Below are 20,247 nucleotides of genomic sequence, written 5' to 3' on the forward strand. Positions count from 1 at the left end.
GTGCCCGGAGAAAATTGGTCGATTGAAATGCAAGGCGCCCGTAAGGGTGCCGGCAGGGTGCCGTGCGGTGCACTGAACTACAGAGTGAGTCAGAAAAAATATCCCACTTTTTAAAAGTTGTAGTGTTTTAAGTATGAATATTTAATCAGGGGTTTTATGATATATCTTGATAGAGTTATCCTCCCAGTACATTAAGGTACCATTTTCATTTGAATCTCTGCATGCATCACTGAATATCAGACAATCTTTTACTGCCAGATCTCACTTGCGCCTAGTTACTGGGTGAGGAATAAAACAGTGCATTGAACAAAGACAGTCAGACACGCACACACGCGCACACGCACACACGCACACACACACACACACACGCATACACAAGCACACACACACACACGCACACACACACGCACACACACACGCACACACACACGCACACACACGCACACACACAATTTAAATGTATCAGAGTATTACTGTGCTCTGAAATTTGTTGCTATGTCGCTATGGGCTATCTTCCTTAAACAATAAGAAACGCTTTAGGAACAGGATTAGGGTTAGGATTGTAATCAGATTTTAGGTAAAATTTAAGGTACGGATGAGGGTTAGGTATAGAATTTGGTCCAGGGTAATTGTAGAATTTCAGAGAGTGGAGAATACAAATTGCAGAGCAATTGATGCAGAAGCATTCATCAAACAACCCAGTATGTTGCTCAGATCATATAGCTGACCAGTTATTACAAATATATATATATATATATATATACATTAAACCATTGTGCTATATACATTTATATACTGTTGGTCATAATGGTGGAATTATTACTTTTTTTACCAATTTATGGAATGATTTTGACAATGATTTATTCCTAATAGATCTAGAATAATAGTATACATTCTTAGATTCTTTTAAATATTAATTTGTGAGTGTTTGTTTCGCGTACTACTAAATCTTGTTTATGCTGCTATGCTAATCAACTAGGGGACCTACGTCATTAAGTCATAACTGACATTAATGAGGATTAATGCCTCTTAAAAGGGCACGAATATAGCACATCGACACGTTTTTGATCCTTGGGGCTCAGAGTAACGGGGCCATTGCTTAGCCACTGAATCATGACTATACGCACGGGGGCTACGGTACGTCGCGCGCCCCCACAAATACACCACACAAAAATAAAATAAAATGCAATAAATGTCAATAATTCATTGCATTTGGCCCCAACCCCTAAGATAACCATAATGCAGGGCCCTACAGAGGATTTTTACCTGTTGGAGACCGGGGGAAAATGCAATGAATTATTGATAGTTTATTGCATTTTCTTTGTATTTTGTAATTGTAGGGGCGGTGACGTACCCTAGCCCCCGCTACATACAGTCATGATTCAGTGGCTAAGCAATGGCAACGTTACTGTGAGGCCCCATAACAAAAACCGTGTCGATCAGCTATATAAGTGCCATTTTGTGAGGCATTAATCCTCATTACTGTCTGTTATGACTTAAGGACGTAGGGCCCCTTGTTGATTAACATATTAGCACACACATGCTTTAGCAGTCACGCAAAACAAACACTCGTAAATTATAATTAACTAACATTTGAAAATGTATACTATTATTTAGATCTATTAGAAATAAATCATTGTCAAAATCAGTCCATAAACTGGGGTAAAAATAATTATTCCACCATTATGACCAAAAGTGTATTTACAATTTTACCTCATTTTATTCAATTGTATGTTTGTATTACACATTTGGAGGAATAAAACAAAATTATTATTACAAAATTGTGTACGGTTGTGTGTGTGTGTGTGTGTGTGTGTGTGTGGATGTTTTTGTGTAGGTGTTTATGTGTGTTGGGTCGCGCTCTCTCTAAATATATTTTACATCAAGCACAACTTTTAATCAAATTGCCGTACTGTGAATGACAAACATTATTTCGGAGTGAAAGTTGCATTACAGCGTATTGCCTCAAATTTAAGTTTGAACATTTATTTCCTTCACATAAACAAAATTAAACATATCATTATATCAAAATAACTATAACATTCAAGTGAAAGGAGAAGTGTATATGTATAGAAATGTAAAAATATAGATATACATATATAAGAGAAAGAGACATACTTTCCATTGGCATGATTGGTATATAGGCCTATATATTCGAAATATGCTAATGGCAATTATTATATAAAGTTCTGTCTTGTGCAAAGGGTTAAAAACAAATTTGCAGGCCATACTAATGAAAAGGTTAAGTTCCATTTTCTGTTGAACCGACTTTAGTGATTGCAATCCCTTTAGTAAAGTCTGATTTTTAGACCCTTGTACCGAATGGTCGTACGTTTTGTGCAGCGCAAAGATTCAATCAGTTTAATTTCAGCCATTGCAAGAAGTGGGTTATTGATGTAGCCAATAATTGCTCATGTACCTTTACAGCACATTGAATTTATATGTTATTATCAAAGAAAACAAGAAGGAGTCAGTCGCTCACTCAATAGTGCCTGACTGTGAAGTTTAGAAAGTATTAAACGGGTTCCCTTGCATAATTTGAATAATAGGACGCTGCTAACGTGTAAATTCCACAGATAGGACGTACGTGACATATTCATGATTCCTGCAAACTTCTTCAACATTTGCTGTTGGCTGCAAATGGGCCAGTCTCTTTCATATTTCTGAAATATAAATTTTGATTCAGAATTGGTGGCAGTTTTTGATACTTGATATTTGATCGATGATGGTGATAACAAAGAGAGAACAAGAGCCAGTAAAAGAGACAATGAAAAGACAATGTTAGAGAGAGAGAGAGAGAGAGAGAGAGAGGGGGGAGAGAGAGAGAGGAAGAAAGAGACAGTGATAGAGAGAGAGAGAGAGACAGAACGAGTGAAAGAATCAGTGAGAAAGACAGTTTTAAAGAGAAAGAGATATATATATAGAGAGAGAGAGAGAGAGAGAGAGAGGGAGAAAGAGAGAGAGAGAGAGCGGGAGAAAAGAGAGATGGAATCAGTTTTTGACCTTTGCTGAACAAACCAAAAACAGACGAGATACAATTAATTTAGTCAGTTATTGAGCGTGTCACGATCGTATGAGGTCTGATGGATATATTGCGAACAAAGGCAATTTAGGAGAGATTACAGTGGCGTATCCAGTAATATTATGGGGGGGGGGGGTGTCTCATTTCGCTCAAAATATCTCTCACAATAATGTGATATATATGTGCAGATATATGTGCCGATATATATATGTACGTAATATATATCTTTTACTCAGTTATTCGTGGGGCTTGTTTTATTTTCGTTATTTCATTTGTCTTTACTTGGCACAGACTTGAAGCCGAAATTCGCTTATCATCTCTTTCTCACAGCTGATTTCATTAATTGTTGCTTTCCTGCTGAACATTTCCATCAATCGCTGCAAGACTCTCTTAAGTATGATAGATACGCATGTAACATAATAATGAAACGGTTAAGTTCCATTAGGATAACTATCGCCTTTTTTAGTATCATTACAAAGTACATGTTTATTCCTCTTCAAATTTGAAAACATTTTGTTTTCTTCTAATTTTCTAGCAATGAAATGAGCACTACGTCAAAAAAAGGGGCGTAGTCAAAAGTGAAATTGCACTGGTAAGCACTCGTATTGTTATGCAGTGTAGTACAAAAAGCAGCCCTATAGTCTTTAACTATTAAAAGAAACAAGAATGCACAGCCAAACAAGAGCAGTGTAGTTTGTAACTTTTTACTTTTTACCTTGCCCCTTAAAGATAAACTTGAGTTCTGGTAAAAAAAAAGAAAATGAATTCTCACAGAATCTATTAACTTACACTGAATGTTCAAGATTACAAATAAATGTCATGTGCCAAACAATTTTGGAAGAAAATGTATACTGGCTGATTAATGAGCATAGACAGATAAGGAAATCAGGGTAGTACTAGCCCCGACACCATGTGTGTTGTCCCATATACATCTTTCTGTGTAAGTGATTGTTACTTTACCAAGACTCTGCCAAATTTATGATGATTTTGATGACTCCAGAACCTTGCATCTGATCCATTTCACACCTTTTCTTTCACAATGCAATCGCATTACCAGAACTCAAGTTTATCTTTAATTGTGATGAATGCACAAATGGTGTATCATTTTAAAGATAAATAACCACACTTTCTGATGATACATGTACTACGTGTATATTGATAATTATGTCATACCAAGAGAGATACATGGACATGTTTCATCAATCGAATTTTTTGAGTTTCCATAAAAAATTGTAGGGTTTATAGCCCCGAACTTCAATTGAAGAACGTCTAAGAATTTCAACAATGAGTGCAAATCCGATAAATTAAAATTTATAAAAATGAAATCTCTACAGAAAGAAAATAAATATATCGAAAGTCATCACGGCCACATCAAATGATCTAAAAATGTACAAAAATTGATGTATAGTGACACGGAATAATAATGTTCTACTAATCCGAATCATCAGTATCGCTGATTTCATCGAATTTACATGTTGCAACTTGCAAGTCGCTTTAATAATTAATGTCACTTGCGCATTGACATGGTTTCGAACCTGGAACTTTCCGGTGCAAGTCCTATGCTCTACCACCGTTTCTCCTATGTGTCTTTTTGTTATTTTCCCTACCCTTTTTCTACATGTAATATATTTCATACACGTGTACATACGTGTTTGTGATGTAATCAAAATAAATTTTGTATTCGGATTTATAGTCCATGAACCTAGTTATTGCATTCCCGCAATTATAATAAAACTTGGTTCAAAGGACAGACATAGATAAAAGAGAATAAAACAAATTAATGTGTTGAGTTTGAGTTTGAGTTTGAAGTTTATTATCTAAACAAAAGTACATCAATATAACAATAAAATGTAAATGGTTAACCTTGAAAGGATAAATGGGACCAGAAAATAGCATTTAATGTCAATCGTGTCTGGTACCACTAACATACCATAGTATTACAGCAATGAATGAGAATGTAATGAATAAATATGAATAACTATTGAATGCATACTTAAGCTCAGGGGCGGCTAAGCGACTTGCAAAGTGGGGGGCACCAAGAAAAGGGGCACTTTCTGGAGAAAAAAAGGGCACCAACAAAGTGAAATCTCAACTTAGCGAAAATATACAATCTTTTAGACATTGGTATATACCCCTACATTGTGATTACATTATCAGGGATGATTTCAATATTTGTTTCACTTTATACACCATACAAGATATTGCTTAAGCATCATGCTTTGCAGTTGGGTGTGATGGTCTAAACAAATTATTTGCGAGCGAGCGAAGCGAGCAAAGAAAAAATATATATTTGTGAGATCGCAGTGCGAAAAATTGCATCTTATAAAGAGGGAAAAAAAATTGATTTGGTTATAAGCACATTTTCATAACGGAAGACTGAAAAGACCTTTGATAGGTAACATAAGTATATCATCTATAGATGCATGTGAGCGTAGCTTCTTACACCCTCAAAAAGAGGCACTCACCAGGTATGAAAACAAGTCAGTCATGAAAATAGTAAATGGGCATTTGTCGACGGAAAAGGGGCCCCATCAGATTTTGATAGGGGCATTTATAGGAGGTGAAAAGGGGCATTTGAGAAAAGGGGATAGTTCCCTTATTAGAGAGGAAAAGGGGCACGTATCATTGTTAAAAGGGAAATTATCAGACGTGAAAAGAGGCACTTACAATGTATGTGAATGAAAAAAGGGCATTCATAATAAAGGAAAATGTGCATTGACCTTGTCCTACCTTGACCTAAGCCTTCCATACCATCTGGGGGATGTGTGATGGCTTCTGCTTCATGGTCTCAAGCCAGACCTTTCTATCTTGTGACGTTCTGGTTGCTTCTGTGAGGGATCCCGGACATCTACTAACACAATCGACCTTTACACAATCTAACCATTTCTTGGCTGGTCTGCCCCGGAGTCTATCACCATGGATATTAGAAGTTAGGAGTATCTTTGGGTATCGTGATGGTCTCATCCTGTTAATGTGGCCAAAGAATCGCAGTCGTTTTTTGTCAATCTTTTCCAATGTCTAATGTGCATTAGTTGTATGAAAATGGGCACCGATCAGATATTAAAGCTGCATTTATCAGAGGTTAAAGGGGCACTTATCTGAAGTGACAATGAGTTACTTCTCGTACCTAAAACGGGTCATTTACCAGAGAAGGGGCACTTATTTGAAAGGGAAAAAAGCATTAGTTGACAGAAAATGGGCACCGATCAGATTTTAAAGCTGCATTTATCGGAGGTTAAAGGGGCACTTATCTGAGTTAAAATGGGGGTAGTTATCAAAAGGGGAGGGGCACTTATAACAAAGGAAAAGGGCTCTTGTCAAATTAAAAGAGACACCTTTCAGATTTGAATAGGGCAATTATCAGAGGTGAAGGGGGCACTAATCAAAAGTGAAAAGAGCGCTTCTCGTACCTGAAAAGGGGCACTTACTAGAGATTAAAAGGGCATTTATGAGAATGGAAAATGGACACTTATTGCAAAGGAAAAAGGAACTTGTCGAAGGAAAAGGGGCAGGTGTCCGAATAAAAGGGGCATTTATTAGCGTTGAAAAGGGGAAGAGGCACTTTTACAAATTAATAGGGGCATTTGTCAATGTAAAAGGGGCACTATTCCTATGTAAAAAGGGGCACTTCTTACAAACTTAAAGGGGCACTTTTCCTATGCTAAAAGGGGCACTTTCGGGTGCTTGAAAAAGTGGGGGCACTGTGCCCCTTCCCCTGCCCCCCCCCCCCCCCCCCGAGGGCCGCCCCTGCTTTAGCTACAAGCTATTCTACAACAAGTCAACAGAGAAATGCACTGGACCTTGAAACAACATTCAGCTTTTGACATGGAAGGACTGCGATCGCTTGATGCTTCAAACACACTGAACACAAAAGTGCAAATTCCATAAAGAGCCATATTGTCATTAACCAAATAGATAGCCTATACAATTTATAATAATACACTACAGTGTGAGTCAAAAAAAACTTTACACCTAGAAAAATGCTAATAATTTTAAGAATAATTTATGAAAAGTAAATTATTATACACCATATGAAAGAGTGTTTCATCCCAAATCGTTTGGTACCATTTTGGGTGGTATGTGTTCACGCTTGGATAAATAGGAGGCATTGTTTGCGAGAGTGCAAAAATCGACTTGCGCCAAATAATGCTTATGTGATGTTTGAATAAAACAATTGGGATTTCGGTATTAATTCGGTCTTTGCAGATCCAAATAACATCCCTACCAAAATTAATCATGTCACACATATCAAACACACACAGAGTCACACTCAATAAGTCACACAAACACACGCACACACTCGTACATACACACACACACACACACTCGCATAGCAAATTTAGATGTGACAGTTTGGATCGGCCTTCTTGGAAATCTTCTTGGAAGTCTTCTTGGACCCTTCTTCTTTGAACAGACAGTGAATGGGGAGCGCTATCTAAGAATGATAGATGATCAGGTTGTCCCGGCTCTGGATCAGATGGCACGATTTAGGCGTCAGAGAAACGGTCCTTTCAGGCACCTTTGGTGGGCACAAGATGGTGCCCCTGCTCACAGGACAAGGATTGTGATGACCAGGTTGAGAGAACTCTTCCGGAACAGGATCATCGCTCTGAACGAACCTGTGGAGTGGCCACGTCGATCCCCGGACCTAACACCGCTTGATTTTTTCGTCTGGGGTTACCTCAAGTCTCGGGTGTACCAGAGCCCACCTGCGAACCTCAACGACCTACGAGAGAGGATCAGGATTGAGAGCGAAGCACTTGGGAGAGACAGGCGCATGCTTCGTCGAGTGTTTCAGGAGATGCTCCATCGCGCTAGAAAGTGCATCGAAAGGGACGGAGGTCATGTCGAGGAGTAGATGAACGGACAGTTACTTGCTGGTCACAAATGAAGCTTCAAAGGATCCATGATGATAAGCATTTGAATTAACATTATCATCATAATTATGATGATCGTTAACAATTTGAAGATCAAGTAAAAAATAAAGTATTTTACTCCAAATGAACACCTATCATATGTTTGTGTGTGTGCGCGTGTGTGTTGGTGGGTGTGTTCTAGTGTGTGTGTTTCATATGTGCGTGTGCGTGTGTGTGTGTGTGTGTGTGACTTTGCTACTGAAAAAAGCATCTGCAATGCATCTCATTTCATACATTCAATTCATTCTCTCACTTTAATACTTTGGCGCAATTCGATTTTTGCACTCTCGCAAACAATACCTCCTGTTCATCCAAGCGAGAACACATACCACCCAAAAATGGTACCAAATGATTCAGGATAAAACACTCTTTCATATGATGTATAATACTTCACTGTTCATAAATTATTTTTTAAATTATTAGTAATTTCCTAGGTGTAAAGTTTTTTTTGACTCACACTGTATACTGTGGAATATGCCTTTGATAGGTGCATGAGGTATAACGCCTGATCATTAATGCGTGTTTTGCACCGATGCATGGTTCTTTCATGAAAGCCAACGGCACAGTTGCAGTTAAATACACGTTACCTAGTGCAGGTTACTGTATGTCACCAATGAAAGTGGCTAATATTTGTTGCTATATAGGACAAACCCTGGCAAGCTGTCGGTTCGTTATCAGCGTCTATCGTTGGAGAGGTTTGTATTAAAAAATTCATTAAAATGTTGATAAAAGTTCCGACTTTGACTATATTACGTCATCTATAAAAACAGATGATATTTCATGCAACTAATGATTTTGCTTTCCTATTATTAAATCATGAAACGAAAATAATATATCAAACAGACAAAGTAGATAAATGGATGTAGAATGCCTAGGTCTATTGATTTAGTTAGTTAGTTAGTAAAGTATTAATGACTGCTTTGAGAGGCATAAAGTTGTTTTTATACGCTCGAGGGAAGGTTAAAATCGAGCTATTGCCCGAGGCTTTCCGACGGCAATAGCTCGATTGTAACCTTCCCGAGAGCGTATATAAAAACAACTATGTCTCGAAAATTAAAGCAGTCATTAATACTTTTATATACTGAAAAGGGTAATAGAATACAACTTCGTGTTTTACAATACTATATCATGGAATATTAAAACCAATCCACGGGCCGCCGTGCGGTGTACTGAACTTTGTGTCCTCTGACATCCGCGCCTCTGTATTCAAAGCTGCGTTGTACATTGAGAACTTACAGAAAAAATCGTCCGGGCACCGTCCGGAACCCGCACGGGACTTGTAAGGTGCCCCACGCGCCCTTTCCGGGCTCTCTACGGCCTAACGGTCAGATTAAAACGTCGGAAAAATTGGGAGCAGCCAAATCTGCACCACGGCGCCCGTAATGCTTAAAAAAAATGTCCCGGCATTCGTAGGAACAATAAGCAACCGTTTGACCTACGATTAAAAGCACTTTTCGAGAGACTTCATACATGTGAATTAATGCCACTAGCGTATTGACATGGTTTTGAACCTGGGACCTTACGGGTACGAATCCTATGCTCTACCACTGAGCCATCGTTTCTCCTATGTGTCTTCTTGTTCTTTTACTTATACCCCTTTTCTACATATAATATATTTCACATACATGTACATGTGTGATTGTGATGTAAACAAAATAAATTATGTATTCAGATTTAAAGTCCATGGACCTAGTTATTGCATTCCCGCAATTATAATAAAACTTGTTTCAAAGGACAGAAATAGAGAAAAGGGACCAAACATATTAATAACAACAAATCAACATAGAACTGCACTGGACCCTGATGACAATACAACGGTCAGGTTTTGATATAAAAGCACCACAATCGCTTGATGATTCACGCACACTGAACACAAAAGTGCCATTTCCATAAACAGCCATATCGTTAGTGTCTGAATAGACCACGTATACCGTTGATAATAATGACCTCTATTTTGAAATATGCCTTTTGATAGGTGCATAAAGCATAACGCCTGATCATAACTGTGTGTTTTGCACCGATGCATAGTTCTTTTTTAACAAGCCAACGGTACAGTTGCAGTTATAAACACGTTTCCTAGTGCAGGTTACTGTAGGTCATCAATGAAAGTGGCTAATATTTGTTGCTATATAGGACAAACCCTGGCAAGCTATTGGTTCGTTATCAGCGTCTATCGTTGGAAAGGTATGTATTAAAAAATCATTAAAATGTTGATAAAAGTTCCGAGTATGACTATATTACGTCATCTGTAAAAAACAGATGATATTTCATGCAACTAATGATTTTGCTTTCCTATTATTAAATCATGAAACAAAAATAATATATCAAACAGACAAAGTAGATAAATGGATGTAAAATGCCTAGGTCTATTGATTTAGTTAGTTAGTAAAGTATTAATGACTGCTTTGAGAGACATAAAGTTGTTTTTATACGCTCGAGGGAAGGTTAAAATCGAGCTATTGCCCGAGGCTTTCCGAGGGAAATAGCTCGATTGTAACCTTCCCGAGAGCGTATATAAAAACAACTATGTCTCGAAAATTAAAGCAGTCATTAATACTTTTATATACTGAAAAGGGTAATGGAATACATGTGCGACTTACCAATCATGATAATCAAGTTTGTTTACGCTATCGAGACAGCAGACTAACTGACTAAGTAGTGTAAGGCACAAGGTACATACAAATTCGTGTGTTGGACTATGAACGGGTTGGATTTTTTGTGTTACTGAAATGTGCTCAGAATTCAAGTAATTCATCTATTTAATGACTAAAACAGACAAGAAACAGGTCAAAGGTAAGGACAAGAATCGGTGCTTATCAATATAACAGAAGTTTTGCATGAAATACTATCAGGAAAGCTATCTAAATTTGTCAGAAATTAGCGACAAACACACGAAATTCAGCGCTGCAATGACGCACAAAACGGCGTAGAATTCAATTTTTCATCCATCAAATGAATTCAAACCAGGGGCGTACGCAGGGGGGGGGGGGGTCGGGGGTTCAACCCCCCCCCCCCTTTGGTATTTTTGTGTGTGTAAACCCTCCTAAAAAAAACTAAACCCCCTCCCCCCCCCCTTTTGGATTTTTTTTTTTTTTTTTTTTTAATATTAAAAAAAAAAAAAAAAATGCCCACGGCTAACCTAAAAAAGGTGGCCTTACCCCCCCCCCCCAACGAATTTTGAAATTTCGAGACCAAAAAAAAAAAAAAAAAAGTGTCCGCTTACCCCCCCCCCCCCCCCCCCCCCCCCCCCCCCCCCCCCCCCCCCCCCCCCCCCCCCCCCCCCCCCCCCCCCCCCCCCCCCCCCCCTCCTGAGCGACTTTTCGGCTGGCTGAGTCGTTGCGATTTTTTTTTTTGTACTCCAAAAAAAAAATTTGCCATTACTATTAGTACTATTTTTATTCAGCAGTGTTGACTCATTCGACCAATACTTAGCCAAAGGTGTTTTGTTCGAGGCCAAGTTCCAAGAACATTCTCAACATTCTCAAACAGAGACCAATCTATTAAAAAATCTACCTCATTGTTACACCAAGGTAATAAGTGCTTCCATGACCTTAAACACAGGTTAAATTCGAATGAAAATAATGGACACGCAGAGCAGACCACGACCAACAAAACGATGGCTGATTCTAGTGGGACTCTTTGCCGTCGGATATTTTGACATAGGAACGTTAAAATCGATGGGCGTGTTCCTTGAGGAAATGACAGAAGACTTGCAAACGTCTCTCGCTGTGATAGGAGTAGCCATTGGACTATGTCACGGTGTAGCACAATGCTTTGGTGAGATGCTTCTTGTTACGATAACCATTCAATCATTACCAGTGTTAATGTTTCACTATCCCCTAAAGTAGTGGTTTCTAAGTACATTAGGAAAACATCTCATTTGAGCTCTGCTCACCAGTTCACCACTTTTCCTGGAGCTACCATAATCTGATAGGAGCACTGACCACTGATAAAGGGATTACCAGTAGGGTCCATGGGGAGAGAGACAGTGGTCAATCATAGACTAGTTACTGATAAAGGGATTACCAGCTGGTATCTGATATCCAGTCCAGATTCATAGTCTTCTCATCGCAGACCCTACACCTATATTTATAATAGGCCTGGATTCAGTGTGTCTAAAGTCTCACTTCATATTGTTTTTTTTAGCAAGTACTAGTACTAGCTATTTAAGTTTCTTTTACCTATAGAAGAGAACATTGATGTGCTTGGCAATGGAAAAATGCAGAAGGAAAATATAAAGGGAGGATAAAATAGGGAAAGACGGGTGATAATAAGGAAAGATGAAAATGGAGGGAAAGAAGGAAGAGAAAATAAAGAATAGCATAAGGAAAGATGGAAAAGGAAGATAAAAAGTTTTAAAAGAAATACATAAGGAAAGATGAAAAAGATAAAATTAGGAGAAAATAAAGAATAACATAAGGAAAGATGGAAAAGGAAGATAAAAGAAGGTTTAAAAAGAAATAATCAAGGAAAGAGGGAAACAGAAGATAATGAAGGTTAGAAATAAAGAAATACATGAGAAAAGATAGAGAGAATAAAACAAGGTGAAAATAGAGGAATACATAAGGAAAGATGAAAAAGATAAAATTAGGAGAAAATAAAGAATAACATAAGGAAAGATGGAAAAGGAAGATAAAAGAAGGTTTAAAAAGAAATACACAAGGAAAGATGGAAACAGAAGATAATGAAGGTTAGAAAAAAAGAAATACATGAGAAAAGATAGAGAGAATAAAACTAGGTGAAAATAGAGGAATACATAAGGAAAGATGAAAATTAGAAAGACGGAGAAAATAAAGAAGGGCATAAGGAAAGATGGCTAAAGAAGATAAAATTAGGAGAAAATAAAGAAATGTATAATGAAAATTGGAAAAGAGATGTTGAAAGAAGGAGAAAAATAAAGAATAATATCAGCCGAAAGGTATATAGAACAAAGGTGATAATAGTGAAAAACATGAGGAAAGATGGAAAGGAAACATTGAGAAGATAAAGAAGTTAATTGGACAAATAAACTTTAAAAAAACCACCAACCAACAAGCGTTAACTGGACCAAAATTTGATTGGTCATGTTGCTGCATGATAACCTAAAAAGGGCGACTTGAAATAATCGCACTGTCACAAGTATTTTAGTTTTCTGCATAAATATAATCATTACCTTAAAACATAAAGGTTAGATGGCTTATGTATTGAACCAAATCATTAATAGGCAAGCTTGCCCAGTACCTCTTTGATCAAACGACACGGCGAATTTTTAAGAACACTAAAAGAAAATACACTGAAAAACGGCCACTCAAGAGTGCCGGGCGCATTCACGATACTGCATGTGGCAAGCTATTCCGAATTGGGTGGCGGAGTAACGCCTTTAACAGAGGCTATATTTGTCAACCTTACCCGACTTTCAAATGGAGAATCTCACTTTTCGGTGAACGGGGACCGAAATACCCCACTTGCGTGTCTGGTATTACAGACCGCTTTCTTTCCCGATATCTTCGCGTACACCAAGCTTCGTGAGAATGAGCAATCTCAGAATCTGGATGAATGTTGTCCTTGTAGTGTGAGGTTCATGAGTAATTATTGTTATAAACTACGACATATAGTATGGATGATAATGTTTGTCAAATTTATTGCGGACTATGTCATCCTCATAAAAGTATTAGATCAAGTAAAAAGGCTTCTATTAAAATAGTTAAACATGACCAGAAATCATTTTGATGTTAAGATATTTTTGACGCACTTCTCGTCATGATATTGAATTTATAACATACAACGAAACGAGGACATCATAATCATAAAGACGTTCGTTGTGCAGATATGTATTTGCTTATTAATACATACAGTGACAAAAAGAATAATGCGCTATAATCATGAGTAAAAAACCAAGAGGTTTCGGAGAAAGGTAAAAAATCATCCGAGCAGTCAATTAGGCAATTCTTCAACAATCTTTAGTATCAAAAAGTGAAAAGGTTTAACTGTCGTGATAAAAATGAGCTTGTCATAGAGATTTATTATACAAGTGAGCATCGAAATGTTTCTTTAACGAACTGCTATAAAATTTTGAAACCAAATACTCTTGTGCTGAAATTTCATATCCTCAGTATCGAGAAGCATAATGTTCCATTATGGTTGCATCAACTATTGTAAAATAGATTAAGTCCTTCGATGTCTTGTAATGCCCTAAATGATTACTCAGCTAATTATTATCTTTCTAATGGATTGTAGATTTGAGAGTTTCTGTTTCTTTCGTGTGACATGCAATGGACATTCAATCATCACGGCTTGATGTGTTGTGGGGAAATAAATATTGTATCCTATACGTATGTATACAGATCATATTAAATCGAGTAAAAGTTTTATGAAATTCAATTCTTATCTTGCCAGAATCATCATTTTTTTTAAATACCGTCTTTATAACGAATTCCAAGAAATATGCCGTCTGCCTAAACAACCACCCCCCCCCCCTATTTCAAATTTGACGTCTGAGCCCCGGCCACTCCCTATTTTCAAATCCTTGATCTGCCGTTTGGGGGGGGGGCAAGAAATAGGCAAAGAAAGTTGAGTAGACCTTCAGATTACGCACGGAATAAATGTAACAAAAACAATATTTACAACATTCTATTCTTGCTTTAACACCTCAAAAATATTTAACGGTCAAACCAACAAAATGTATGTTTTCCCGGCCTTTTCTTATAGGCCTAGGCATACACCATTTTTCTAAACGCGTTCGAGTTTATTTCGTCTTTGCGAATAGATTTGGTGGCGGAGTAACGCCTTTAACAGAGGCTATATTTGTCAACCTTACCCGACTTTCAAATGGAGAATCTCACTTTTCGGTGAACGGGGACCGAAATACCCCACTTGCGTGTCTGGTATTACAGACCTCTTTCTTTCCCGATATCTTCGCGTACACCAAGCTTCGTGAGAATGAGCAATCTCAGAATCTGGATGAATGTTGTCCTTGTATAGTGTGAGGTTCATGAGTAATTATTGTTATAAACTACGACATATAGTATGGATGATAATGTTTGTCAAGTTTATTGCGGACTATGTCATCCTCATAAAAGTATTAGATCAAGTAAAAAGGCTTCTATTAAAATAGTTAAACATGACCAGAAATCATTTTGATGTTAAGATATTTTTGACGCACTTCTCGTCATGATATTGAATTTATAACATACAATGAAACGAGGACATCATAATCATAAAGACGTTCGTTGTGCAGATATGTATTTGCTTATTAATACATACAGTGACAAAAAGAATAATGCGCTATAATCATGAGCAAAAAACCAAGAGGTTTCGGAGAAAGGTAAAAAATCATCCGAGCAGTCAATTAGGCAATTCTTCAACAATCTTTAGTATCAAAAAGTGAAAAGGTTTAACTGTCGTGATAAAAATGAGCTTGTCATAGAGATTTATTATACAAGTGAGCATCGAAATGTTTCTTTAACGAACTGCTATAAAATTTTGAAACCAAATACTCTTGTGCTGAAATTTCATATCCTCAGTATCGAGAAGCATAATGTTCCATTATGGTTGCATCAACTATTGTAAAATAGATTAAGTCCTTCGATGTCTTGTAATGCCCTAAATGATTACTCAGCTAATTATTAGCTTTCTAATGGATTGTAGATTTGAGAGTTTCTGTTTCTTTCGTGTGACATGCAATGGACATTCAATCATCACAAATATTGTATCCTATACGTATACAGATCATATTAAATCGAATAAAAGTTTTATGAAATTCAATTCTTATCTTGCCAGAATCATCATTTTTTTTAAATACTGTCTTAATAACGAATTCCAAGAAATATGCCGTCTGCCTAAACAACCATCCCCCCCCCCCCCCCCTATTTCAAATTTGACGTCTGAGCCCCGGCCACTCCCTATTTTCAAATCCTTGATCTGCCGTTTGGGGGGGGGGCAAGAAATAGGCAAAGAAAGTTGAGTAGACCTTCAGATTACGCACGGAATAAATGTAACAAAAACAATATTTACAACATTCTATTCTTGCTTTAACACCTCAAAAATATTTAACGGTCAAACCAACAAAATGTATGTTTTCCCGGCCTTTTCTTATAGGCCTAGGCCTACACCATTTTTCTAAATGCGTTTGAGTTTATTTCGTCTATGCGAATAGATTTGGTGGCGGAGTAACACCTTTAACAGAGGCTATATTTGTCAACCTTACCCGACTTTCAAATGGAGAATCTCACTTTTCGGTGAACGGGGACCGAAATACCCCACTTGCGTGTCTGGTATTACAGACCGCTTTCTTTCCCGATATCTTCGCGTACACCAAGCTTCGTGAGAATGAGCAATCTCAGAATCTGGATGAATGTTGTCCTTGTAGTGTGAGGTTCATGAGTAATTATTGTTATAAACTACGACATATAGTATGGATGATAATGTTTGTCAAGTTTATTGCAGACTATTTCATCCTCATAAAAGTATTAGATCAAGTAAAAAGGCTTCAATTAAAATAGTTAAACATGACCAGAAATCATTTCGATGTTAAGATATTTTTAACAATTTCAGACAATATCATATTTAATTGTGTCCATGTACTATATCGAACTAGACAATTATGATGAAACTTGAAAGGAACATAATTATAACCAGGAAGTTCCTGATATAACTATGCTTATAAAGTGAAGCAAGGAAGATGAAACTGGCATCTCCCATGTATACCGGTAGCTATGAGAATGGACATAATCCGAACCTATATGAGACTGCGAATAAGACTAGAACATCATGGAGGAGTTCCAAGCAGTACTTATCAAGGTTAGGCTGGCGATGTCCTGGCAAAGTTTGTTTACATTGCAGATTAGGGACTCTTAACTCTCTCTTGCTCTGTGGTGAGCTTACCACCAAAATGCACCCCACTTTCGGGTCCAAAGTGGGGTGAAGTTTAAATGGACTGTTTTCGTCATGTACATGTATTTAAAGAAAATGAGGGCGCGTGACGCTCTATGTGCTATAGCATTGGATTAAATCATATCATGTATTAGTAATTTGTCACTGTAAAGCATTCCAATTAATAAATCTTGCATCAATGAATCAGTCACGTGCACGCTATTTATATTCTAAACCCTAAAAAGGATAAAGTAACAAAATTTGAGATTATCTTTTTTTTTAAATAATATATTTACTATGATTGAAAAACAATATTCTAATTGACATTTACCTCTAATTTTTTAATTTCACAGCGGTTATAAATGTACCTCTATTAAAGCGGTTTTCAGCAGGAAAACTCGTCCTTGCAGGCAGTAGCATTGCCGCTACAGGACTCAGCCTCATATATTTTGCAACATCTGGAATGCACTTTCTACTACTAATGCTTGTAACAGGTAGGGTTTCTACGAATCTCTTATTGCATAGATACAAAACAATAATAGACCCAAAGTATACCCCTGAGGTGCTACCATCAGAGCAAATTAATTAATCACGGAGTTCTTGGTTACATAATCTCGTTAACAAATTTGATGTAATTTATTATTATTGATGTCTTTGAAATTAGAACAAAGTGATTAAACGAGAGTCAACGGAATATATACTTGCCATTGTTCCACCGCGTAATGTGCTTGGAGGCCATTCAGATTTAGACCATCGATATTTTACAATCACCATCTTTCATGCCTCTGTGGAATTAGACAATTTGCCAAGCGTACTCTACACTCTAAGCGGGCTGTTTTATTTGAGTATCAGATGCTTTAAACATGATAATGAAGGAGTTTTGTACAAAATTATCCACAGTGCCTGTTGAAGTTCACTTTTTTCTGAGGCTCATGTGGTTATCGATATGGTATTAATCATATCAAACTGATTAAAACGATCCGGGTGTCTAAAGTAAATTGCGTTGAGTGGGTGCGGGAAAAAAAAAACGTTTCTAACGTTATCAAAATTCATGTTTTTAAATGTTACTTTCCCTTTTTCACCAGGGTTTGGTTATAGCTTAGTCATTTTGCCTTCTGAAGCCAGCGTCGTTGACTACTTTCCAGATCACTTCGAGATCGCTACAACCATTGTCCTCCTGGGCAGCGGTGTAGGTATGATGACGCTCCCATTGCTTACAGAACAGCTCGTCATGGCTTACTCCTGGAGAGGGGCGATCCTTATTCTAGGGGCCTTGAACTTTCATTCGTGTGCGACGGGGTTACTAATGACGTCAAGTAGTCAACAAAGGCGTATATTAGGAGAACCTACATTTTTAGCTGGCAGAGCTCAGATCGGGGAAGACCATGAAGAAACTGTGTCCCTGATAAACGAGCAGACGACTGTCGACCTACATAACATAGATGATGATCGCAATGACGATGGAGTCTTTCGCTCCAGCGCCAAAATCGTCAGAGCTTCCAAAAAGATATTCCTGGATATTTTCGATGTCAAAGTATTCCGTGAGTGCCCCCGCTTTATCACAATCTGCATGACTTTCTTTACTTCCGCCGTCTCCTACTACGGATGGATCGTCTTCTTGATTCCCAATGCCGAAGCCAAGGGTATCAGTCCCGACAAAGCCGTCCTATTTGCAACCATTGGCGGTGCTGCGAACATCTTTGGAAGGCTCACAGTAGGTTTCCTGGCTGCAAGGCTCAATCTGAAACCTCAGGTCACCTACTGTTTCATCTGCATCGCAACAGCAGGGGCGTTCTTCTGTAATTTTTTCACTAAGAGATATTCGATTCTTAGCTGTTTAGCAGCCATGAATGGCTTCGCATTGGGTGGGAAAGTCTTGAGTAGCAACCTTCTGTGTAAGGACAGTGTCTCGGACGAAAGGTACCCAGCTGCGCTGTCTTTCATATCACTCGCCTTTGGTATAGGGGAGGCACTTGGGGCATTCTTCATTGGTACGTACATAATTATAAACGGATGCAAAGTGTCTGTTTTATACCTTTTCGTGTTGATTTGTTTGTTTCTTTGTATTTTTTGTTGTCTATTTTGGGGAATAAATTCGTCATGGGGTCCAGTAACTAACAGAGTACTGAATAATAGAGTATAAGGACGCCCTTTTTCCCCTTTTGCTGACAGGTGATGCAATCGGTTTTCCCCTTTATACATTTTGAATTTTGGAATGTACCAAATTATCCAAACGTGAGACAAATTTTCTTTCTATATCTAAAACACAGTAAAGATATAAATTGTTACTTATCGTTGATCTAACAAGCACGTCATTATACAAAATTAAGAGGCTAATATCACGAGATTTTTTTTTTTAATATTTAAATCTTTTCTCTAAACAGGTCTTCTGTACGATTACACCAAGTCTTTTGATATCTTGTTCTGTGTTCTTCGAGCAGCTAATATATTGGAGTCCTGTATCATCATTTTCCCCATCATCATGGACTGGATTGTCGCCAAGGTTACCACCCGTTAATGAAGGGCAGAAGGTACAATTTCTTTGGCCGGTTATCATCATTGGCACAGTTACGGGTCCTGTTAACCCTCACCGAATAGGAGGAAAACGGAGGGACAAAAATAGCAAAAAGAGATAACAATGTTTTTCATGGAATTATTTATTTTTACGATTAAAGGGAAACAAATATGCGTAATATTTCTTCACAGATGAAAAAAATTTGTTTAGGCACTTTCATTGCAAATCATTTCTATTTTGTCAATGCAGTTATTATTTTTGCAAAATATTTGATATGTACTCGTAAAATGCAAGACATTATTCTATTATTTCGTTATTTTCTACGAGATCTTAAACATTTTGAAAATATGGCTCATTTGTCCTAATTGAGGTGTCATATGAAAAGGCAGGAATGAAATTTCTAGAAATGTTATTTTCCCTTTCAAATTCAGATATATATATATACATATAAACAGTGCGTCCCAGAAAAAACGAAACCGAGAATTATCGATGTTTTATCATAACTTAATCACAATTATAATTAATAAATAACACATATTTATAAAGCTTAGATCCTCTTTCATTTGATGCAACTCATATGATGCATATTTCACGCCAGTGAAAACGAAGTTTTTAAATCAAATTATGGAAATGCAAGAATCATTTTAAACAAACAGAACTTTGTTATTCCTTGATCATTTTTCCTGAATGACTAGGTTTCATACATGTATGAAAGGGCAGAAACTGAACTTTCTAGAAATTTGATTTTCTCTTTGAAATTCAGATACCGTCCGCCAAATGGATTTTTGGTTCCCTCTCTTCAAGCTGATTTTAATCACTCATGCGTGAAATATGCATCATGAGTTGCTCCGAATGATATAGGAGGATCTAAGCTTCAGATTTTAATTTTTACGGCATGTGTGTAGTCACATATTCTGCGGCGCCCGGAAGGTGCCCGGTAAAAA

The 20,247-nt window shown here is 37.4% G+C and overlaps 2 protein-coding genes across 2 annotated transcripts; both read left to right on the forward strand.

Moving 5' to 3' along the window:
- Positions 1–7,463: 7,463 nt before the first annotated feature.
- On the forward strand, positions 7,464–7,880 carry LOC115925080. The gene has a single exon (XM_030988240.1). The coding sequence runs from the start codon at positions 7,464–7,466 to the stop codon at positions 7,878–7,880; it is 417 nt and encodes a 138-aa protein (XP_030844100.1).
- A 9,242-nt stretch (positions 7,881–17,122) lies between these two features.
- LOC115925081 (monocarboxylate transporter 12-like) lies at positions 17,123–19,306 on the forward strand. Its single transcript, XM_030988241.1, has 3 exons — positions 17,123–17,282; positions 17,874–18,779; positions 19,173–19,306. Exons 1-3 carry the CDS (start codon positions 17,252–17,254, stop codon positions 19,304–19,306), a joined length of 1,071 nt encoding a protein of 356 aa, XP_030844101.1. The 5' UTR covers positions 17,123–17,251.
- Positions 19,307–20,247: the final 941 nt, after the last annotated feature.

This window comes from Strongylocentrotus purpuratus, unplaced genomic scaffold (genome assembly GCF_000002235.5).
Source record: "Strongylocentrotus purpuratus isolate Spur 01 unplaced genomic scaffold, Spur_5.0 spur5_scaffold_17, whole genome shotgun sequence".
Classification (NCBI taxonomy): Eukaryota; Metazoa; Echinodermata; class Echinoidea; order Camarodonta; family Strongylocentrotidae; genus Strongylocentrotus; species Strongylocentrotus purpuratus.